At 41.3% G+C, this 25,530-nt stretch overlaps 2 protein-coding genes across 3 annotated transcripts in view; one reads left to right on the forward strand and one right to left on the reverse strand.

The window, feature by feature from the left end:
- VWC2L (von Willebrand factor C domain containing 2 like) overlaps window positions 1–16,837 on the forward strand; it is a 125,998-nt gene extending 109,161 nt beyond the window's left edge. The window contains exon 4 of the mRNA XM_027830473.3: window positions 16,370–16,837. Within this exon, the coding sequence (XP_027686274.1) occupies window positions 16,370–16,389 (20 nt within the window). The 3' untranslated portion in view covers window positions 16,390–16,837. The remainder of the gene's footprint in view (window positions 1–16,369) is intronic.
- BARD1 (BRCA1 associated RING domain 1) overlaps window positions 14,216–25,530 on the reverse strand; it is a 63,413-nt gene continuing 52,098 nt past the window's right edge. For both annotated transcript variants that reach the window (XM_037912451.2, XM_037912453.2), the window contains 2 exons: window positions 16,668–16,765; window positions 14,216–15,944 (listed from right to left, as the gene is read on the reverse strand). In XM_037912451.2, coding sequence (XP_037768379.1) covers window positions 15,612–15,944; window positions 16,668–16,765 — 431 coding nt within the window. In that variant the 3' untranslated portion in view covers window positions 14,216–15,611. The remainder of the gene's footprint in view (window positions 15,945–16,667; window positions 16,766–25,530) is intronic.

Raw genomic sequence — 25,530 nt, forward strand, 5'->3', positions numbered from 1 at the left:
TTGCAAATTAATTCCAATTCAGCAGTTTCTCATTGGAGTCTGTTTTTGAAGTTTTTTTATTGAAGAATTGCCACTTTCAGGTCTGTAATCGAGTGACCAGAGATATTGAAGTGTTCTCCGGCTGGTTTTTGAATGTTATAATTCTTGACGTCTGATTTGTGTCCATTTATTGTTTTACGTAGAGACTGTCCAGTTTGACCAATGTACATGGCAGAGGGGCATTGCTGGCACATGATGACACATATCACATTGGTGGATGTGCAGGTGAACGAGCCTCTGATAGTGTGGCTGATGTGATTAGGCCCGATGATGGTGTCCCCTGAATAGATATGTGGACACGGTTGGCAACGGGCTTTGTTGCAAGGGTAAGTTCCTGGGTTAGTGTTTTTGTTGTGTGGTTGCTGGTGAGTATTTGCTTCAGGACACAAATCAGATGTCAAGAATTATAACATTCAAAAACCAGTCAGAGAACACTTCAATCTCTTTGGTCACTTGATTACAGACCTAAAAGTGGCAATTCTTCAACAAAAAAACGTCAAAAACAGACTCCAACGAGAGACTGCTGAATTGGAATTAATTTGCAAACTGGATACAATTAACTTAGGCTTGAATAAAGACTGGGAGTGGATCTGTCATTACACAAAGTAAAACTATTTCCCCTTGTTTATTTCCCCCCCTACTGTTCTTGTCCACTGCTGGAAATGGCCCACCTTGATTATCACTACAAAAGGTTCCCCCTCTTCCCCCGCCCCCGCTCTCCTGCTGGTAATAGCTCACCTTTCCTGATCACTCTTGTTACAGTCTGTATGGTAACACCCATTGTTTCATGTTCTCTGTGTATATAGAATCTCCCCACTGTATTTTCCACTGTATGCATCTGATGAAGTGAGCTGTAGCTCACGAAAGCTTATGCTCAAATACCTTTGTAAGTCTCTAAGGTGCCACAAGTCCTCCTTTTCTTTTTGCGGATACAGACTAACACGGCTGCTACTCTGAATCCCTGCCCTGTAGAGTTTACTAACAGACAAAGTCTAGCAGGACAAACAGAGGCAAAGGGACATGCCCATGGTCACGACAAGAGGGCAATGACAGAGTTGGGAATAGAACTCAAGCCATGTGACATGTCCTGCCCACTATATCCTAGCTAGTCACATTGGGCAGAATTTACCCCCCACTACAGAGGACCAGTGCTAGGGCTTTGCATCACGTAAGTCCCACTCAAGACGTATTTCGAAGCCTTAAATGGGATTTAAGCAGTGCATACAATTTGTGCTGGCCTCTGCACTGTGAGAATTTTACCCATAGTCTGCTCCTGGTCCCGCTGAAGTCACCAGTAAAATTTCCATTGACCTAATAGTGCAAGACCAGGGTGTAATTCACAAAAATCAGTCATTTGCAGGGTGCCTCCTAGTCATTAGTGAGGTTCACCCAGAGGCTCCATGACGGGGAGAGGACAAAAGAGAAATGCCTTTTGTTTCTTTCATGGAACACATTGCTAATATAATGCATGTGTCACACTACACTGTGAGCACTATAATGAGAATGGGTACCTCTGGTTCCATGTCTCCAGTTTCATAACAACATTCGTCATGAAGTTTGACTTCATTTTATGCCATTTTCCATTCTTATTTATGATTTTTTTTTGGTCATAGGAATTGTGTGTTAGAATGCTAATGTCTCCTACTGTTACTGCACATTGGGTGTATTATGGAGGTATGGGGCCTTGAGCTTTTCAATATTCTGTGGGCAGCTCTTATTAATTCAGGGATCAGAAATCAAAACCAAACACAACCTTCTTCTAAAGGAAAATGCAAGGTTACTCCTCTCTGCCCCATCCCTAATACTGGGAGAGGCACTTTGAGGGTCAATCTGTAAAATTATCAAGCTGAAGGAAATATGAACAGGATGGGAGACAACCTGGAGGAGTAGATGAGAAGGATAAAAGACAAGGGAAGGAGAAATATGACATACAAAAGAAGGAGCGTTGGACAGGATAGGCAGAGAGTATCGAGTTCTCTTTCAATGTCTTGTAGCATATACGAATGACACTGGGGTTGTTTATCAAATGTCTTATCTTATCCACCACATCTACCCTATGTTATATTAAATAATATACCCACAAAATGTGCAGGAACTAAATAAATGCCATATAAATTCACACAATCATTTCATGAGCAAACCATTCCGGATAGGTGGTGTTGCTCGAATCTGGGAATTACCATCTGATGACGTACAACTGGGAGAACTTTCTTCCTCCATCGCCAGCACATAGAAGAGGTCACTAGATGAAACAGATACTACATACCCCACTGTGCAGTGGTACAAAGTGCTACTATGCTTCTTCTCTGAAAGCTGCTGCTGTGGGGATGAAATACAAGAACATGCTGTGGGATTCACCAGGTCATGAGCCACGCGTCTTTCAAGCAGAAAAATAATCATCATTATAGTATAATAATGTCCGGAAGCTGAAAAATCAGACTTTAGCTCTCCAGTCAGGAATACTGTCAGGTTATTGACTTTTGGATACCTGACATAAGGGAGGATGCCACAAGTACTCTAAAGTGCCACAAGGTCTCCTCGTTCTTTCTGCTGATACAGACTAACACCCTGAATGTTATCAAAGGCTTTTTGTTGGTAAACTGCTCCAAAGATCATTGTAAGATTACGCGCAATTGAAAAATATAGATTGAGGAATCGTTAAGGTAGAATTAAAGTGCCAAGGAATTTTTGACTTGAACACGCAATCCCTAATAGGGCAAGGCGCTTAAGCATGTGCTTAGTGTTAAGCAACATTGGCAGCAGGGACATTGTATTCAACACCTTCCAGAATCAAGCCTTAACCTAATTAAGCTATATAGTGCTATTCTAGCTTAATTAGCCTGGAGATGCTAATATTCCTGACCTTTCATAGTTCTGTGGGTTTGAAGCCTGGGAGTTGGATTACGGCACATCTAAGATTTGGTGAATCATAAATACAAAGCCCCAGACAGTGAGCCACTGATGAGAGAAAACAACTTCTCATGAAATTTACTAAAACACCACATCAAATTAGGCACAGTTCTGGTGCATTGTCTTGGAGGCTTGGTGGTTGTGGCCATTCGCTTAACAGGGTTTAAGTCCATTGTATCAGTGGTTCTCAGCCAGGGATATGCATACCCCTGTGGGTACGCAGAGATCTTCTAAGGGAATACATCAGCTCATCTAGATATTTGCCTAGTTTTACAACAGGCTACATAAATAGCACTAGTGAAGTCAGTACAGACTAAAATTTCATGCAATTACTTGTTTACACTGCTCTATATACTGAAATGTACAATATTAATATTCCAACTTATTTATTTTACAATTATATGGTAAAAATAAGAAAGTAAGCAATTTTTCAGTAATAATGTGCTGTGACACTTTTATATTTGTATATCTGATTTTGTAAGCAAGTAGTTTTTAAATTAGGTGAAACTTGGGGGCACGCAAGACCAATCAGACTCCTGAAAGGGGTATAGTAGTCTGCAAGCCACAGTATTATATCATTTTGCCTGACCTTCCGTACAACATAGGCCATAGAATGGGGTAGGACAAGCTGTGTTATTTCTTTTTGGGTTGTCTTCTGTTCAACATACTGGGAATGTAACTGGGGTACACTTAAATGTGTGAAATCACTGTTTCTCATGTAATCCAGGACCTATGTGAGCGAGAAAGCCATTCCCAGTGGGATCTGTGCCAGGGAGACAAAATCTCAAAGATCTACGCAGTAGAATTTTTTATTGTTGAGACTAGTGGCTCAGAAAGCAGAGACCACATTACTTACGGTACAGTGAATGAATCAAGCTTCATCGACAATATTTAATCAGAGCAACATTAATAGCACAAACGCGTCTCAGATACAGGATTTCAAGTGCTTCATGCCCTTTTAAGTCCTTGTGAATTTACAGAAATTGGTTGTCTGGTACTAACAAATAAAAAAAACTAATGGATGTACATTAACCTTTTGGTAGTAGATTTCCTGATACTAGCTACTAATGCAAAAATCCATTAGTCGGCATTGTCTGGAAATCAGGACATGCAGGATCATAATGTCGAGAATTAGCCTGCAAAAGTCTGACGCAGAAGTGGTGCCCCAAGGCAAGGCGTTTTGAGGAGAAAGTTGAATAAAGAAAATCTACACAGGTTTAGTTTAGCACAGTGTTACTGTATGGAAGACCTTTAAAAGGCCCTCAGAACTGAGGATTTTGAAAAAGATCCTCTCTTATTTAGTACCCCACAAATAATATGACTGTCCAGCCCACATAAGTGGCCATATAGTTTACCTCTCTTGCATTTTCCTAAGTTTTTGAGTGCTTGACTTTACAACTTTAATGTTCATTTAACTTAGGGTTTTTTAATATAATACTTTAACTTTGCAAAGGAGTCGTCCATACAGTGAACTAGTTAGACATGTGTATTTTCTCCCCCACTATTAGGAATTGTATAGGATTCCCTTCAGTGAAGAACAATCACTTCATGAAGGATCCTGCGTCCACTCTCTCTCATCACTTTCACATCAATCTATTTATAATTCAGTTTTTTAACATGCTAAGTTTAATATCAGCTAAGGCGTGTGCATGTGTGAGGGAAGCAGAGAGCCCATTCGACTTTTAAGTTTGTGAATATGGATCACATCCTATGGGCTCATTATATACCCTGCTCTCCATGCTCAGATGCATTTCACTTAAGAGATCAAATATTTTAAAAAATGTAAAAAGATTTATCTCCCTGCAGGACTGAAAGGAAATTGTGATTTAGCCTCATAAGTAATGATAGTTTTAGGAAGATTGTTGGCAAACGAGGACAAAATATAGCTTAATTGGCCATCTGGAATCCATTTGGAACATCGCAGGATGAACTCTGTGAATCTAATTCTTCATAATACCACACACCAAGGGCGACAGTCTGAGCACAGGACTGGGGAAGAGGGGCCAAGGAGAAAAGATGGTGCAGTTAGGCTCTTGGCTTGGACTCAGGAGATCCAGGTTCAATTCCCAGCTCTGCCACAGCCTGCTGGTGTGACCTTGAGCATTTCACTGACTCTCTCTGTGCCTAAGAGACTTGGCTGTAACATCAGAACAGTGCTGCCTATGTCTTGTCGAGTCACATGGTGAAATCTTCAGGTCTCTGGCCGTGTGCACGTACAACCCTTTGCGCAGTTAGAGCTGGGCAGGAATTCCCCGCAAGAATGTTTGAGATTTTGAAAATGTTTCCTGTTCTGACCCGGGATGCAATCTCTGCATCTTTGTGAACCAAAACTACCCCTCCCCTCCCCGGCCCCAATTTTTTGGCTCATAATAATTTCAAACAGTTTCCATTTTTGACCTTTTTATTTTTTAAATATGGTTGTTCTAAATTAATTTCATTGTGGAAGGAAAAAGTCGGTTGGAACTGAAAAACGGGAAAGTGTCCAAAGACCCCCATTTCAACACTCTTCACTTCCGTTTTTCTCCCCCCATAGAGGAACTTTGTCAAAACCAACCCTTTCCCGCAAACAGCTTTGGATTCCACAAATCTGCATTTTCCAATGGCAAAAAAAAAAAAAAGAAAGAGAGAGAGGTTTAGTCAAAAAATTCTCCATCAGTTTTAAATACAACAGACGCTTGCACTTCCTGGCTGCTGGGGCTGCGGCCGGACCACTAATAAGGATTTAAGCCACCTTTGCAGCTTCTTTATCTAGGGGCCTTTTGTGCAGTACCAGTCACCAGGGTACTGAGATGTTAGTAAACATGATAATAATCATTTGAAATGGACTCTTTGTCTACCTCCTGAGGGTCATCCACTTAAACATGGAGGCGCTCTCTTTCCTTCTCTCCTCCTCCTGCTCTCTCTTGCACCTCGCTCTTCTATTCACTCACCGCCTGAGAAGCTCATTGCTCCCCCAAGGCTACTGCTCCACTCCAAGTGGCTGATCTTGAAGCCTATACTTAGTGTGAGTGCCATGGGTATGTTACCCGAGTAAGCACAGGGAAGACCTGCAAATCTTAGGGAATATGCCTTGTGAATGACATGTGGCATGACCTTCAATACCTGATAAGCTGGGAGTTGTGTGAAGCTGACAATTTATTATACGCAGAGATTCTGGGCTGTGTTTTCAGAACAGTTAACCCAGGCACAACCTGCTCCTGGAGCTGGACGACAACACAACTCAGCAGCGGCTTTAGTCGCCCTGCCGCAGGTGCGCCTCGACAAATGGCTCCGGGAAGGGATGCAGGCTGATACCGTTATGCGGAGAGCTTGCCATAACCATCTCTTTCAGAAAGGTGCTTTGAGAACCAAGTTGCTTCATGGCTCTAACATCAGCGGCACTAATGAGGCTCCGTGCTGACACAATTGGTGCCCTGAGCCAAACTGATGAGGAAATAAAAGCAAGAATAATGGGATTTTCATGGGCTCGCAAACACGTAATTTGGTGGATTACAACAATAATGGATACAATTTGCAAAATGCAAATAGCTTTCAGTCAAATACGGCTCCCTCTCCTCTCGCCACCTCCCACGAAGGCTGCTGAGGATGGGTTAGAGCTCTCAGCGTGAATCAAGTTCCATGTTTAACGCTTATGGGTCTTCTAGCTGAGGCCATAAAGTCGAGGCCCCTTCTGCTTGTGTGGGGGCATTAAAGCTTGGATCAGATGATATTCCAGAAGAGCAGGGGTTTGCGCTAGTTTAATTGGCCAGGATTTCTCTAGCCCCTCCTTCACTGTGCACTGGATGGCTGCCACCCCAGATGCAGGTCAGTGGCATTATACAATCACTGAGGCCACTTCACACCCCTCTGACAGTGAAAAGGGCCAGTTCAGACCCACTTTAAAAGCCCCTTTATTGCCACAGGAGTGTAAAGCAGCCTTAGCATAAATGAGAGCTCAAGCTAGACCTGCATATGTTCTATACAGTGCATCTGACCTATCATCATGTTTGCTGATACACTCCGACTGCATAGCAAGGCAGCCATAAATCTATCTTAACTGGTTGGTCAGGCCAGCTACACGTCGGGTTTGCCTTGCCAGCGTGGTGCAAAGCAGTCAGAATGTGACCCATATGCCAGGAGGTCTGCTCAGATCCCCATTGACTTCACTGGTGCCCCACGAAAGCACAAGAGTGAAGCACAATGCAAGGCCAGGGCCACTGTTTGCAGCATGCTTTGGGATCCTTCGGGATGAAAGAAGGTGTGCAAATGTAAGCATATTATGGGACAAGGACTCAAGCATGTAGTGCCTCTTTCAATCCCCTCCCCATGGTAAGTGTGACACAGTTGCACCATGGAAGCAGTTGTGTCTCAGACACACGCTCTTGTGGTGCTCCCGCCTCTGGCTGGACGCTCCCCAGTCTGTGGGGTTTGGAGCCCACCTCACTGGGCCCCATGTGCTCTTTAAGTCTCCTGGGTCAGAACGCAGTCCAGGCACTGCCCCCGGCTAGGGTCTCTAGACACACTCTTGGGGTGTTGCTCCTCTGTCTAGCAGCCCTGCCTGAGAAGTGAAACCACAAGTCCAAATGTCTAGTCCCTAATGCGAACCCCTCAGGCTCCCTCATAACTGAAGTGCACCCTCTCTCAAAACTCCGGCCGTGTGCGTGCTCCAGGTTGTAGCATCACTCCTTAGGGCATGTGACAGGGAAAGTAACAGACATTTTGCATGGATCAGCTCCTTCATTTTTAATACAAACTTAAAACCACTGGCTCCACCTGCAAGACTTTCCCTTTCTTCTATTAAAGTTGTCTGCGACCAATTATTTACACTCTAAAGTAAATCCTTTCCGAATAAATCATATACAATAATAGAAATAAAGAAACGGTAACTTACTATAACGGTGGGTCTTCAAGATGTGATGCAGATGGGTAATCCACGTAGGTGTGCATGCATCCAGTCCACCAGAGCTGGAGAATTTTGCCTAGTAGTATCCGTAGAGGGGCCGCACTGATGCCTTATGGCCATAGCCCCTCCCCGGGCTACATGAGGCAGCTCCCCCGCACCGCCCTTCAGTTCCTTTGCACTGAATGCCCAGAGACTAGACTCCGATGCAGAGGGGACAGAGGATGGGTCGCACAACACGTCTGCATCAAGTAACCGTTTCTTCTTCTTCTAGTGGATGCAGCCATGTATAGCACTTAGGTGACTCACAGGCAGCGCCCACAGGAGGCAGGGCTCAGAGTCTGTCTAAACAAGGATTGCAGGACTGCCCACCCAACGCTTGCATCCACTCTGGTTGATGTGGTAATAGCGTAATGGTTCATGAATGTATGCATCAATGACCACGTGGCAGCCCTCAGATGTCCCCTATTGAGATGTCACTGAGGAACTACTGACATTGCTTGAGCTTGCACGCACTGAGGAGGTGCCATCAAAGCTATTTTGTATGCAGTCTTGATACAAGATGATATCCACATAGAGATCATAGGTGAAGAGACCACTTGCCCCTTCATACAATCTGCATTTGAGACAAACAGATGAGGAGAAGCACCAAATGGTTTAGTCCTGTCCAGGTAGAAGGCTAGACATCACTTGACATCTACAGTGTGGAGACGCTGCTCCTCCGGAGATGAACGCAGCTTAGGAAAGAACACAGGCAAACATACCACCTAGCTCAAATGAAACCAAGAGACCACCTTAGACAAAAAGTTTGGGTGCAGCTATAAAGTTACTTTATCTTTAGAGAATTGTGTGTAGGGAGGCCGTGCCATCAAAGCCGGCAGCTCACAGACCCGCCTTGCAGATATTATTCCCGCCAGGCATGCACGTTTCTCACACAAAAGCGGGAAGGGACAAGATGCCTGAGGCTCGAACGGTGGTTCCATTAAGGCCGCCAGGACCACGTTAAGGTCTCACACTGGAACGGCTCTTGGCTTGGTGGATGGAGGCGAAGAAGTCCTTTGAGAAATCTTGCATTGGAAAAGACTGATCTTCCATGAGTGAGGGGTGAAATGCTGAAATTGGCACTAGATGCACTCTCAGTGAGCTGAGTGCAAGGCCCGCAGGCTGAGGATTTAGAGGTTTCAGAGTAACAGCCATGTTAGTCTGTATTCGCAAAAAGAAAAGGAGTACTTGTGGCACCTTAGAGACTAACCAATTTATTTGAGCATGAGCTTTCGTGAGCTACAGCTCACTTCATCGGATGCATACTGTGGAAATTGCAGAAGACATTATATACACAGACACCATGAAACAATACCTCCTCCCACCCCACTCTCCTGCTGGTAATAGCTTATCTAAAGTGATCATCAAGTTGGGCCATTTCCAGCACAAATCCAGGTTTTCTCACCCTCCGCCCCCCCACAGACAAACTCACTCTCTTGCTGAGGATGTAGCCAGTACTCCAAGATGTACTGGGTAGATGCCAGCATCAATTGAACTCTGTGGGCGAATGACCACACTGAAAACCACTTCCACTGAGCTGTATAGGCCATTCTGGGAGAGGGCTTTCTATTATTAAGGAGAACCTGTTGGATAGCTGTCAAGCAATGCCCTCCCTCCTCACTCAACCACAAAGCACCCACACTGGGAGATGCAAGGACCTGAGACCGGGGTGCAAGGTATGACCGTGATTCTGTGAGAGTAGGTTAGGATGGAGAAGAAAGGGTATGAGAGGCTGAACTGACAGCATGAGAAGGTCAGAGAACCAACTCTTCACCATCCCTGGGGAATGAGGATGAGCTTGGCCCCATCCGTTTTCAGCTTGAGGCTGACCTATGGAATGATCAGGCTTGGGGGGGAAGCGTGCAGGAGCTCCACGTGCCAGCGCAGATGGAAGGCATCAGAGAGGGAGCCTGAACTAAGGCCCTCGCAAGAGCAGAACAGATGGCATTTCCTGTTGTCCGTTGTAGCAAATGGGTCAGAATGCCCCAAGCTGTAAAGACAGCCCACAGGACACTTCCCTACATGGTATCAGGGAATGGTTACAGGGAGCTGCTCCAACCTGTACGCCAGCATTAACACCACACCAATCCATACACTGTCCGGAGGGGGCAGAAGAGTCATGGAGTGGTCACAATTGGTCTTATACAACCATTTCCTCGATGGGGAATGGCTCCACTGTCTCTTTGGTGAGGTGCCAGGTCCAGAGCGCAAAACAGCAGCTCTCTCAGAACCTGAGGGCGACCTCCGGTCTGATGTAGGCCTCGGTGCCGAAGCAGGACGCGTGGTCTGTTGGAGCAGGTGCTGCTTTAGGAGAAGGTCTCTAAGCCACCCGAGTCTGTTCCATGAATGATGTGCACATTGAACATTGCTCTTTGACATGAGCCTTGCCCAAGCAGAGCGAGCACCGCATGTGGGGAATGCTGGGAATCACTTCCCCCCCAGACACAAAGGACAGTGCTTACACCCTGGTGAGGGCATCCCCAGGGAAATACGCAACTAACCCTAAATCTAACACACACTAGGGCACTAACTATATACAACTAGAAAAAAATCACTGAGATGGAGGATTGTGATATTAAACCACACAGAGCTCCGACTCCAGCCACAGGCTGAGTGGGATCAGGGCAGCACTGCCTCAGACAGCCAGGGCAGGGACGATAGCCATGAAGCATGAACACCGCCCCTCTACGACTACTGCTATGCAAGATTCTCCTGCTCCCGTGTGCTGGGCACACACATACCTAAGTGGAATACATGGCTGCATCTACTAGAAGAAGAATCAGGGATTGCAATGCCATATTTTCATGTAAAACACAAAGTTTGACTTGGAAAACACCTTCAACACCTGAGTAATGTATTGGGGGTTGGTGGAACTGAAACATTTATCAGTTAAACATCAGCATACCAGGTCTGTTCTCACGTGGTGCTCCCATCTATTTCAATGGGAGATGAGAATGCTAAGGACCTTGAAATATCACTCCTAATATTTATGACCAGAAGACTCAAAATTCCAAAAGAACACCTCCAAAGGGGCAATCCAACACTCATTGCTGTCAATCTGAGCCTGTTTGCTTCACTGAGCCCTGGATTTCTCCCGAAGGGCTGATTTTTCAAGTGCTCAGTACCCATAACGCCGGGGCAACTTTTCCAAAGAGTTTAAGGTCCCAATGAGGCACAAAAAAAAAAGTGGCCAGATCTTCCATGGAGCCCAGAACATTGGGTGCTTAGCTCTTCGGAAAATCTGGCCATAAATGGTGCAACAGGTGCTGCTGAGCACTTCTGAAAATCTGGCCCTTAATTAGGGATTTAAATTGGTGCCAAGCTCTTTGGAAAATCGGGTCTATGTCCAAGAGCCTGAACGGGGTTTATTTGGTCAGGAAGTTTCCTGTGTTTCTCACTGCGCCAGTTAAGATATCTTTCACCAAGCAATTTCTCTAAAAATGCCATGTCTAGAAATGGTCTTCCATGGCGGGCCATCATTTGAAAACAACGGCTCAGTGTGATTTCATGCCTGAAAGGTTTTACTGCTTTGTGTTTGACAAGCGTGTTAAAAGCAAAGAATTGGGAATCTGATGGCTTGGAGGTGGGGGTGATCCTCCTAGCCTTTAATTGTAGTCTCCTCGCTACAGTTAAATTAAATTAACACTTGTGTTAATGACAGTTTCTCTATTAAACCGTCTGCCAATGGCCATAAAAGAATTGCTCAGGGTTGGTGGAGTTTAAAACACAATCTGGAAACTGTTCAATGGGGGCTCTCGATGGCTTAAACACAATATATCTTTGTTGCCCAGTCAATGGTACTTGACTTGATTACCTTCCTCACTAACAGCAGCCAATAGTCACAGCTTCTGGAGCCAGACCCTGATCCAAAAGAATTCAGTGGAAATACTCCCATTGATGTCAAGGGGCTTTGCATTCAGGCCACAGGATGTGCCTCTAAAGGGGTGTGTCCGGTGCTGACAGGAGTCACAGCTGGAACTTCTGCTTTCGGTGCCTCACTCAGTGCGTGACCTTGGGCCTGTCTGTCTGGTTTACTGATCTGCAGCCCAGCACGATACTGCTCTTAGCTGCCAAATCGTCCCTCCAACGGTGCCTGACTCCCGGCTGCCAATCCCTCCACCTCCTCTGGCACCTCTACAATGCAGTTCGTGTTACCAGCAGTGTGAAAAATTCACATTGCTGCCACAGCACAAAATAAATGGGGGAAAAATAACTCCAAACCAGAGGCCTTGGTATTGAATTGAATATTAATGTAGATAACACAATCTCCTATTATGCTGTCCATATTAATATTTCATTCAGGAAAAGACCTTTGGATTTTATTTCACGCTGTGGCAGAAATTTAAATTTTGCTACAGAATTTAATCCAGAGTGGCCCAGCTTCAGTGTGGCACACTGATTTCTGGAAGAACTAAATGGAGTCAAAAACACTCTCTGAAAGCAAACACAACAGAATGGAAAGTGTTTAATTATGAGAACTGTACAGTGGTCAGAGCACTGGGCTGGGAACCAGGAGAGCTAGGTTCTGTTCCTGGCTCTGCTACATGACCTTTATGCTTCTCTTCCCATCTCTTTGTCTGTCTTGTCTATTTAGCTGTGTAGGCCAGCTTTTGCTGATTAAGCACTTGTAAAGACCTCATTACCATTACAGGAGTACCCAGTAGACATTAATGATTTTATCCTCAACAGCCCAGCGAGGCAGAAGTATTCTCTCCATTTCACAGATGGGGAACTTTGTCTCAGACTGAGTGACCTCCCCAAGGTCACACAGCAAGTCTGTGGCAGAGACAGGTGTTGAACCTGTTTACAATGATTAGTAAGAGTTGTGGATTGCAATCAAGATTCGGAACCAGGAAGCTCAAACTTTTAAAATTGGCCCCAAATGCTTCAAAAGGGGTTCTAGGCGTGCCCTTGTTTGGCCTTTTACAGAAGTAAAGCTACAGAATCCTAACTTTTGTGAAATCTGAACAGCGTTTCTGTTTTCTGCATCTTTGACTCTTTGTCTACATCAAATAAATAATTCCCTTTGCAGCAGTAACCTCACCAGGTCATCCTATGGAATCAAATACCCAAAGCACTTGGAAATCAAATTAAATTAATGTGAGGGTACAGCTTTTTTTAAATAAGCAGCAAGTCAAAAAATTTAACAGTAAATGTAAACTATACTAAGTACTAGAGTTGAAACACTCAAAGTGAATACTGCTATACTGGTTCTCTTAGCGGATTTTAAAAAATTCTTGTGTAGTCTCAAATATATATATTTTTTACAGAATTATTCCATCTTCTAGCCCTAAAACTGGCCCTGATCCTGCAATTATTCCTATAGGCAGATTCTGGTACCTACACAGAGCCCCCTTGAAATCAACAAGGGTCTGACTGCAGAGAAAATCTTGCAAGATCTGGGCCCAAGTTTATGACTTTTGTATGTTCTGCTGAGAAGACTAGATAACACTCAGTCTGATGTTATATGGTTCTTGCAGCATTTCATAGAAACCCGGCTTGGAAATGTGATCTAGTTCAGAAAAACACAAAAGTCCACTTGTGAGCAAACCAGATAAACTTAGGAGGATGTGGTTTTTTTTCCGTCCCCTGACATTGAGTTGTGGCAACTTTATAGTTTCTAATCTCACTTCTATTCAGTCCTTAATTCCCATGTGTGTGATTTAGAATTTGCAGCTCCCCTAAACCTCCCCAAATGGTGGATTCTCCACTTAAAATTCTGAGGAGAGTGATTAGATTAGTAAATCCTTAAAGGGTTAAACTCCCTGTTGGTGTAAAGCTGTGCTCCATGACAACAGCAATGAATGTGTCTTATTTTTATGAAGTATACCATAGTCTATTACTTACATTTGATATTTCGCTGTTAACTGAACTACCGGTGTCAAAATAAATTAATGGATACATGTTCGCCTCTGTAGTGTTTACTCACATCATTTGCTTATTCACAGAAATCAGCAATTTGCAACAGTTACTCCGTTAATCAGTGAAATTTGTGCGCATGCTTGCACACACAAAGCCAAGTGCACGAGACCTGCTTTTAGTATACGGTGACAGTCCGCAGGCTACCCAGGATAAATGAGAGATCTACATCCTGGGGACTTCAGCTCCTAAAGTCACTTTGCCGCTTCTGAAAATTTTACCCATTGTACTGTCTGTGAAGAAAGCAACACTCCACAAAGAGTTCAATGGAGAAAAATGGAAATGGCCTACAATCCCCAGTGACAATGGCTATAGAAAAGAAATCATTTGTCCTTCCCCCAGAAGAGTCTCCCACAGACGGAATCTTTGTTGCGCTCAGCTGCTGTGTCGGGAATTTATGCAAATAATTCTGAAATTCTCGTTAAGTTATGTAAAAGCTTCACATCTATTCTGCAGCTAAACTTATGTAATAAATTATTTTAGTCATTGGCACCATAAGTTTTATTACAAGCAATACAAAATGCGAACACAAAGGCTTAATCCCATCACACAGCCATCATCATCATCACATAGCAATCACTACAATCACACGGCTCCAAGTCATGATTATACCATATGCAACCTGCAGGATGAAAAGCTTCACAAGCCATTCGAATACATTGAAAAAAAGCGAGATTATGGACATTAACATAAACTGTGGTCAATTAAGAAAGCAATAAAGGATTCAATAAAAATCAGTGATTAGAACGAAATATGTAAAATGTCAAATTTCACTCAAATGCAATCAGGATAAATTTTTAATAAAAACTCTATTTTCTAAAAGGCATGATTTTATGCTTGTGGGTGCCGTAGTTTTCCCATTAAAGGGGCTATGATAGCAGTGATATGTGTAATACAATTACCATTTGTACGCATGGATAAAACAACTCTTACGATAGCTGTAATCTGACTAACTTTTTTTTAAAAAAATCACACCTTAAATGAGATGCTATTTTGCTAGGATTTTTTTAAATTATATATTTACAGGTATGAAAGTGGAATGAGTTTTGATAATGACTCATATGCTGTTGTGAAACATTAAGAGAAGGTTAGGTCAAGATTTTTAAATAGAGGGGTGGGATTTTTCAAAAGTGCCTAAGTGACTTAAGACCACAAATCCTATTGAATGTCTAATGGGACTTGTCCTAAGTAACTTAGGTGGTTTTGCAAATACCACTTAGGAGTCTGAAGTTAGACTCCTAAATCTGTATTCATTTTCAAAAGTGCTGAGCACACAGCTACCTCAGATCTCAGTGAAATTAGGCAGATGCTGAAGTATGGTTTTAGGCATTTAACTTTAGGGTTCTATTTTTTAATTCTTGGCTTTAAAGGGAAATCTGACTATGTGATACTTACGGTAGAACGCTGTTAATTTATACATCACACATAAGAAATGGTGATTTCATCCACTTTGAAGGGAAGGTTTGAACAACAAAGGGTGTTATAAAGGTTTCATGTTACAAAGACTTCATTATAAATTACAAAATACTATATGGAACATATATTAGTATGCTGAAATATAACAATTGAAAATTAGCTGTGTCAAATTAACTTAAAGTACATTTTTGATGCATTATCCTTATTTTTCATTGCTTGCTCATTTATTCACAAAATTCAGCAATTCACAGTGAGTCTCCCAGTCATTAATGGGTTCTACTGTGGTTTTAAGAGTGAATAATGAAGAGCGGTTTTAGCTTTTGATTCTAGACTGCCTAGCAGTGTGTTCCAACTGCTCAAGAGGCTCGGAGGTCATTTGTGAAACTTGTTCATGCTGCCGGGATATTCACTTTGTAACAGGTAACAGCTGAAATGACATCACACAATCTATAAGCCAGCTGGAAGGGGCCATCCAGACTTTGCCTTGGCGAATTTTATCTGGGTTGTATTTAGAAGACACATCATAGATAACGTATTGTGTGCAGAAACTCTGGTCAGAACCAGGTTCGGCATGGTATGCCACTGTGTTGATGGTCTGTGTCACGTCGCTATCTGGCTTTGGCTGCCTAATGAGGATTTGTCCTCCTGCTGCTTTAACCAGCTCTATGAGATCATTCTTCTGGTGGTGGTTGAAAGTTCCCCAAAAATAGAAGTAGCAACCATCAAACAGCTTAGGCAGCTAAGAAAAAAAAACACAATAGAATAAGTACAGGGATCCACAGCTCAGCATATGATGGGGAAGTCAAAGGAACAAGCATTAGCTCAATAGGTGCATCAGAAAATATAGGGTAAGTTGTGCAACAAGTTACCATTCCAGTTTCTAGAAACCTCAATATACGTTTCCAACCAATTAAAGCTAGTCTCTGAAAGGCATTTACTTAGACTGTAAGCTCCCTGGGGCAAGGAGCACCTTTGTCCTCTGTTAGTACAGTGCCTACCACGATAGGGCCCTGGTCTTGGTTAGGGCTGCTAGGTGCTACAACAATACAAGTGATAAAATTACATCACACCACCGGTCCATTTAAATCAGGAGATGTTAGTTAAAAAGATAGGATGGACCTAGACTGAATGAAAAATAATTACAATATTTTTCCTTCCTTTTAGATGGGAGTGATTCCAAGTAGCAACTGAAACTGGCCTGGAGAATCCTAGAGGAAACTTCAGCCTTTGTGTTTCATGCAACTTCTTGCATAATGACACGGAGACTTCCCTCTGAAGCTTTGGCAAGGTTTATGGGACTATAAGTCAGATATCCGTTAACAGCTTGTGACAATCATTAACAATAAATTCAATCACCACTCACAAAAACACCTGAATAAGTGCACACTGAAGTATTAAATCTCTTATCCACGCATGTGGCAGAGGGCAGTGGTATAAAAGATCACTTAAAAAAAATAGCTACCAGCTGGTCTTGGTTGAGTCTGCCTCTTCGTGGGCCACCACAGATTTCATACTTCTCCTCTCGTTCACGAATTCTGCTTTGCAAACATGCCTTCACCCCTGCAATTAGGACACATGTCAAGGCAACAGAGCAAAGCATTGTTATTGCCAACTCACAGGAGTACTTCATATATTCAGGTCGCATTTCAACAAAGAATTACATGTGTGCTTAATTTTACATACTGTGAATAGTTACATTGAAGTCAAAGGGATTATTCCTACCAGATCAAGTTAAACATATGTGGGAATCCTTGCAACATCAAAGACTAAGAGATTCCACTTTAGCCAATTTCTAAGAATTTCTTTAAAGTGAATTTATAGAAGTGCTTCTGAAAGATGATAGCTTGATGCCCCTGGAAAATGAAATCCTACTCCTAGATGGAATAGGTACTGCAGTAGCACATTGTAGGTGAGTGGCGTCAAACTTTCCATCCACAGCATACACTGGGCCTGCTTGATATATTTAAGTGACTCTGCTGGACACTCATGCTGCAGAATCTAAGCTTTCATTTCAATTAGGGGGAAAAAAACCCAACCACCATGCATAGTTCTCACGATTGCACAGATAACCTTCCAAATACAAATCAGACGGACAAAATTGCATCAGGTCTTCAAGCTGCCTGAAACAATGACAGACAAGTATGAACTCCATCTCCCATTGGGCATGAACTCTGAAGTGTCATTAATAGACATTTTAAAATGTCAGAATTAACTACTGCTTTGCTGATCATTTGGCCCCTTAAATAACCTTATTTTGGAGGCCAACCAACAGCCATCAGATGATAGCAAGTGCCTGACCTGGGCTGGATATAAGCTAATAAAAAGCTGACTCTGTATTGCATTACTAATATAAGGAATCGCATTTCATTCCTGTTTTAATGAAAACGATCAGGAACAGGTCATTTGTAGTTGATGTTTGAAATCAGAACAGAAACATCCAAATACCTTAACTTTGGCTTTTCCCTTTCAGATTCACCAATTTATTTGCATTTGAGTAGAGTTTTAGAGGTGCACAAGTGTGAATGCTACATGAATACACATTTGTGAAGCTGCTTTTGAAAGAAGATCAATAAAACCTGTTAACAGCCATCAAAAGGTGCACAGGCTCAGTAGTACTCACAATATTGACACTCCATTATACACAGGCCCCCCCACCCATCCTAAAATCTGAAACCAATAAAACCAGTACTCAACCAGGACAAAAAAAAACCCCAATCCTACTTACAGTTTTTAGCCCCCAAAGGAAGAAGAGCCCAAGATTCCATGAAGTCTATGAAGGACATTGCTATGGTGATGGGTGGCACTACTGAACCTTAAGAGAGAGATCTTCCAGCTTGTGCCAACCCCAAGGAGCCTGAAAGCCCAACTGTGCTCCAACAGGCCACTGATCAGTTTGATTTTAATTTTCATTCTGATTTTTGAATTTTAAGACAAGTTATAAATAAAAAACTCACCAAGCTATTTGTTTACATGAAACCAAATGATAATTTGATGAGGCAAGTTGTGCTTATATATTTGATTGCAAATAGGGCCTCCCGTATATGGGGAGGTCAAAAATTCTACAGGCCTAGTCTAGATGCCACAACACTATGCTTTCCACATTTTTTCCTCTCATCTATGCATGCCAGCCTGAATCTGTGCGTGTTCTATTCAATTCCTTTGTGGGAAATTAACATGAACTTGCACAAAATTTAAAAAGGGTACCAAAAAGATACTTATTTTCTGAAAAAGGAAGAAATCACGTATTTACTGGAGACCCAGAGCAGCAAATACTGACAAAATATTTCAAAGGTTTTCATAACTCAAGCACTAACCATAGTTTTAAAACGACTTCCACAACCCTTACGTTGATACCACTGCACATGGACAGAAGGAAATCCCAATAGGACTTCACCTTAAGGTTGGGTTTTTTCCCCTCCTCTCAAGAGTGCACGGATGTTAATGAGTATTACTTATAATTAAAAGGAGAAATGTACTACCTGATCTAGCTTTGAAAACAGGACTGGTCCTTGCATTATCTACAGATCACCACAAATAAACTCTTTTTACTTTTATAGAAAAGTACATTAAAAGTTCCCATATTTAAAATGCATATTAAAATATGTGCCTCAATTTTCAGAAATACTCCACCCCCACAACTCCAATAAAGTAAATGAAAGTTGCATGTGCACAGCACATCTGAAAAAGTATCAGACTATTAACGTTGAAGTATCAGTTTATATTTTTCAAAGAGCGGCTTTGGTCAGGAAAACAGAATGACAACTGCACATTTTCTGTTTGGGTTACCAACAAATCTGGGTTATTTGCTAGCAGTGCAGAGCCAGTATACCTGTTGGAGAACAGGCTTTATGCTATTCTGCTTCATGCATCAGTCAACCTGCCAGCAAAGTTCAAATTCCAGGATCCTTGCTTAGGAAGGTAAGGCTTTACAAGGCTAGATTAATCACAACTTGATTTTCAAATGACAACTTGAGCTTGTAGTGCTGGCAGTGGTAAACAAAGCAAAATTTGATGAGAGTAACAGAGGAAGCAGAATGAATATGGAACACTACGTTATCTTTTTACAGAGTTACTTCCCTGAGGATAACTGAACTTTAAATTGTGAAAGTGACGAACTCTGGTAAAAGGCATCTATTTTAGCAGAAAATGCAAAGTACATTAAATCTTCTCTGCATACATGTCTCCCCATTTCATGCAGGCAACTCCACTGATAAATCCTTTCAGTAAAATTTAATTGCAGTCATTGTAATGGTTTAATTTTTAACTGCCATGAGAACATTTAACCAAGATAGTGACGATGATACTGATGTGAACCACCTCATTTTCACTAAGCTCCAACATTGAGAGTTAGAAATGTTACAGGAATTAGTGCTAAGTATTTTTTTTAAAACGTATACACACGCACACACCCTACTAATAAAGGTTTGTCTGAAGACTTTTCATCTCATTCATTTTAACCTCCACTTTATCCGAATCACACAATGTACACGGTACACTTACAGATACAGAAAGAAGTCTTGGGCATAAGTTATTGGTGCACAGATGAAAATCTTTCAAATGCAGACATTTTAAGTGAGTTGACTTCATTAGGGTTATATACCACTCCTTGGAGTGATCTTTGTGATAATACGACTGTAGGCTTCCACTACCTGAGAAAGTCTATCCTATAACGATGCTGAAGCAGAACTTGTTTTAAGTCATCGGTCTTGTAATATTCGACAACTCACGGCTAGACAGTTTTACAGAACCACGTGTGCGGAGATGCTTTTTGAACAGCTGTCATTAAGTCTCTTCTCTAATCTCCCGTACCTTGTTCCTGTCTGTGTATGGGAAGCAATGTGAAAATTACTAGAATCCTCAGCAATACGGGAATGTCAGTTGCTGCTTCAAACTTCTAAATCCTAGATGTCATTTTACTGTCAAATAGCATGACTAATAGATGGTCAGGAAACAGCACCGCTTGGAAGAGAACAGACAATATACACAGGATAACAGCAGAGAGACAAGAATGCATAAGGAAGTGAAGGAAATATTAAAATTGCCATACTAGATCAGAGAAGTGGTTTATTTGTTTTAGTATCTTGTCTGGCAGTTGTAAAGACCAGATGCTACAGAGGAAGGTGCAAGAAATCCTAATACAAATAATTATGGAATAATTTTCCCATAGGGGAAGTTTCTTCCAAACCCTGTGAGAATAAAAAAATTGTAAACTCTTTTGCTTTAGCATATAAGCCAAACACTAACTGTGGACATTCTCCTCCGTAAGTATTTCTAAAGCTACTTACTTCTTGGCCTTACTGATATATTGTGACCATGAATTCCACAGGTTAGTCATATACTTTGTATTCTTCTTTTCTGTTTTGAGTGAATTAGTTCAATTGAATATCCTCAGATTCTAATATGAGAAAAGTTAACAGAAAGACCCAAAATACTTTTCCATAGTGTTAATTATGTTTACTTGTATCATACCTCCTCTTATTGGAGTAGTCAGTAAGTCTCAATCTTTTTCTTCTCAGACAGAAGTCTTCCCATGTCTCTAGACCACTGTTTCGGCTATATCCTTTTTTAACTAGGATGATTAGAACTGAACACATTACTCTAGGGAAGGCTGCACCTCTGAGAGCATTAGAACAACTGTTTTGTGATAGCACCTAGAAGCACCAATTATAGAACAGAGCCCCACTGTGGTAGACACAGTTCAAATTACATAGAAAGCTGATTCCTACTCTTAAAGAACCTACCATTTCAGTACAGGAGACAGGGTACTTGGATTCTAAACTCTTTGGGGCAGGACTGTCTGTTTTATGTACAGTGCCTAGCACAGTGGCATCCTATATACCAGTAAAAAGAACAGACGTACTTGTGGCACCTTAGAGACTAACACATTTATTTGAGCATAAGCTTTCATGGGCTACAGCCCACTTCAAGCTTATTCTCAAATAAATGTGTTAGTTTCTAAGGTGCCACAAGTACTCCTGTTCTTTTTGCGGATACACACTAACACGGCTGCTACTCCGAAACCTATATACCAGTGGTTCTCAACCCAGGGTACACGTATCCCTGGGGGTATGCAGAGGTCTTCCAAGGGGTACGTCAACTCATCTAGGTATTTGCCTAGTTCTACAACAGGCTACATAAAAAGCATTAGCAAAGTCAGTACAAACTAAAATTTCATATGATTTGTTTATATTGCTCTATATACTAAATTATATGGTAACGTAACATGCGTATATACACTGTGTTAGACAGGCATTTAATGTCTTTACTGAGGTGTGCAAGCACGTTAATGAGGTTGAAGTTGTCATGGGGCGTACGTGGTTGCGAAGTCAAAATGGACAGAGTTTTAAAAAGAGGAGCTGAAAGCGGCGACAGTGAAAATTGTAATTCACTGCCTCCCAGCATGACAAAGCACACAAGTGAAACACAGGCTCAAATATCACACTGAAAAGTAAGTGCAATATTTATATTCCAATTAATTTGTTTTATAATTATATGGCAAAAATGAGAAAGTCAGCAATTTTTTAGTAACAGTGTGTTGTGACACTTATATTTGTGTGTCTGATTTTTGTAAACAAGTAGTTTAAGCAAAGTGATACTTGGGGTATACAAGATAAATCAGACTCCTGAAAGGGGTACAGTAGTCTGGAAAGGTTGATAACCACTGTTATATACTACAGTAATACAAATAGACTGGAAAGCCAAGACGACAACGAGACAATACCATTATACAGCTGAACTTGCGGTCTGCTGTATGATAACCACTTTATTCAGCAATATGTAAGAGCGCCTGAATAACATGGTAGTTTCCTTTTTAACAACCCCTCTACCAGATTCAGCCAGTCATCCTGATTAAGAGGAGACCAAATGAAATAAAATACTATACTGAATGAATAAATAATTGAGTTATATTTATATACGTAGAGAAGGATTTTCAAAAGTTCTTAGCAGTGGCCCAACTCTGCTCCTACTGAAGTCGCATGTAAAACTCCCTTTGAGTCCAGTGGGAGCTAAGCTGGGCCAGTGCAGAGTGCTTCTGAAAATGCCACATGATCTGTGATTTCACAATTTCCGTACTGAAAGACCAGAGCTGAGAATTTGATCCTGAGACACTGGCTGAATGAGCCATCACAAAGCAGAATTAAGCTATAGTCCCATTTAAAAAGCAGTTATCATCACACTCCATCATTAATGTGCTACTTCACTTCCCTAGAACAGATCCTAATAAGATGGCCATCCCTGAATTGATAAGCCTGGGAAAACAAAGACAAATCCATAACGGATGACTGAATTTTAAAAGATGATCTATCTTTCAAACTTTCATAAGGTGGTGGTGGTAGGCAAGCATTAGGGAGGATAGACTAAGTTCCCCCCTGGTGAAAACTATAGATTCTGCATGAGGCACACAACAGTGCCCTCTTTCGTTTTGTTTTTTCTTCCCCAAACTGGCTCTACTATATATAGGTTTGTAAATAAACCATTTTCATAATGTTTACATACCCCCCTATTAACTTCTAATATATACCCTCTGAACAGATTTAAAATAAGCCAATGCTTACAATGGACTGACCTGCTAGAGAGTAGAATTTGTTCACTCAACATCGGCAATCAGGATTCCTTTATAAAAAATCTTGATCTGTTCTGCATTTCTACAACCAATGAAAGTTATAGACTTGCCAATTCTGGGGTGGGCATGTATATTCATTTAACAGGTTCTTTTCAATCTGTGCTGGGGAACATCCTTGTCATTAAACTGATGACCGTAACTGCTGTGGCTAAAGTTTGTTGGATCAGCTACCCAAAAGAGTAAGAATACCTCCCACTTCAAAGGGATTGGAATCATACTCTAGGGGTACAGTAACCTACACCAGGGTGTCCATTTCTTAGTAAACCATGTTGAGAATCTGTCTGATGAAGGATCAAGTTGAAGCGCAATTGCTCTCATAAAAAAAAGTTAATTGTTCATCTTGGAGATAACCAGTGTTTAAAGATATAAATCCATACCATTCAAAGAGTAGTCCTTTTAAACCCCCCTTATTTCAACTGTAAGCTCTCTGTGGCACAGACTCGTTTGTCTGTGTGCACACAGCATCTATCAAATGGGGCTCTGAGCAGGTGTCCAGGCACTATTGCATTATAAACATTAAATATTAGAAGTTGTAAGCTTGTGTGTTAATGTCCCCACATTTGGGAAAGGGGAGACTGACTTCTTTCATACAGGTGCTGCTGCTCACACTGTTCCTCTTGTTTACCCTGAATCATTTCTGTCTCTAGTCTTCCCACAACCCATCACAACACATTTGGGGCAAACACCACAAATTCCCAATGCACCATCTGCCTGAATGCTCGCACTAATTTACCTTTATTACTACCCTTTCATGTTCATGTAGCTCCCAGGCCATGGAAATTAAGAAACTGCAATTTGTAAACTTTACAAGGTGAAGACACAATCCTCCAACCCTTACTCACATGAACAATGCTACTGATTTTAGTGAAGCTATTTGCATTAGCCAGGGCTACTTACATGAGTATGGTTTTATTCACCCACTGTTACAGTGGCATAAGTCCTAACTTACTGCACTGACCTTAATGGTGTTATGCAGGATTTACACTAGGTACAACTAAGCACAGATTTTGTTCCTAAATCTTTTAGAATACTACCATCCTAAAAAACTTCCTAAAAGGTTAAGTGACGTTTTATCTTTACTGCTGCTATTGCACAGCCAAATTAGTATCAAAGGGCCCAGGGTCTAGTTGTGGCAGCAACAGCAAATGTTCACTTACCTGTAGATTGGGACCCTGGAAATGGAAATATAGGGGTCTCTATGCAGATAGAGCAGAAACTGATTAGGTGAATTGATTGGGAAAAGAAAGTAGGAATTCTGGACTGAAAGCAGCCTTTGCAGTTAACAGAATCTGACAAAGCGGTTGGCCTACGCCTTAAGCATAGTAGTCTTACTAGTACCCAGAGTACCTTGGAAGAAACACATGAGATCAGATTTCAAACTGAAAAACATAAAAAGGTTTCTGAAACCATTTTTCATAATTAGTTTTACAAACTCCTTAAAATTACATTTTTGTGTGAAGCAAGGTAGAGATTGGAGAGGTGTAGTTAAAGCTACATATTCCTGATGTGTGCATTGACATGAAAATGTTTCTTGAATGCATTTATTCTGACATTCATAGTAGCTATTATAACAAGAACATGCATCAGGATTGCCATCTATTTAAATGGGGAATGAAAAATAGTCAAGCTTTTTTTTTTTTTTTTTTTTTTAAGGAAAAAGGGAGAAAAGAGTGAATCCAGAGATATTAAAGAATTCTGCTGTTTTTAATCAAATTGTATTCTGATTTAGGAAAAAAACAGATGAAATTCAGTAATACTTGAAACTTAATCTCAACATACTTACTGGAGGATGAGGATATGCTACTTTCTGTCTCTATTAAGGTCCCAGAAATAATGAAGGCAATAAAATAATGACAGCAATGAAAGATATGGCCAATGGCAAGGAGCAGGGTGACAATGGTGTCTCAACTGATTTTTATGCTGCTCTGAAAACGGAGATATTGCCAATAGTGTGTCAAGTACATATAAAATGTATAGACAATAAGCAACTGGCAATAGGTACTATGAAATCTTTCCTCTCTGAAGATACTGTGCAAGAAGTATTACCCCTCTTACATCATCAGCCTCCAGTGAGAGCCAAAAGGGAATTCAAATAGTTGTTGAGGTTTCTGGGCCATCTATAGTAGTAGCAGACCTTGTCCCTAGCCCAAATAAGAGTAGTGCACTTCACTAGAATGTTCCAAATTCAGCTTGTTAGTAAGCAAGTATATAGGGAGATTACACATAATTCTAAAATAAATATACAATCTCCAATACTGCATGATGCTATAGAATGATTCAGGCAGCTGAGAAAGGAGATTGCTTTTATTACACAAAGATATGAAAAGCTGCTGTAAGGGAGGTGTTCATACAGAAAAATACATATTTTTATTAAAATATTTTTTGCAAAGTATAAAGCAGGTGTCTTTTTTGTGACATGAACAAACTCTTCAGGCCATAATGTAAATTTCCTTTAAAGAATATACTTGGAAAACAATTTTAACATGTGCCGCAATGGGAATATTTTCACAAGTGAAATACTGGATCTTTCTATTAACTCAGTGAGTTTTGAAGTGGATCCCAAGTTTGAATTTCTGGCTTACAAATTTAAGCAAAACAAACATTTCTTATGTCTAATTTATTTGTAATGGCTCTGATATAGATACAGGGTCAAGAGAAATACACCAGAGTAAGGGCACGCTTTTAAAAAGTTTATTTTTGT

The sequence above is a fragment of the Chelonia mydas genome, chromosome 11, assembly GCF_015237465.2.
Source record: "Chelonia mydas isolate rCheMyd1 chromosome 11, rCheMyd1.pri.v2, whole genome shotgun sequence".
Lineage (NCBI taxonomy): Eukaryota > Metazoa > Chordata > Testudines > Cheloniidae > Chelonia > Chelonia mydas.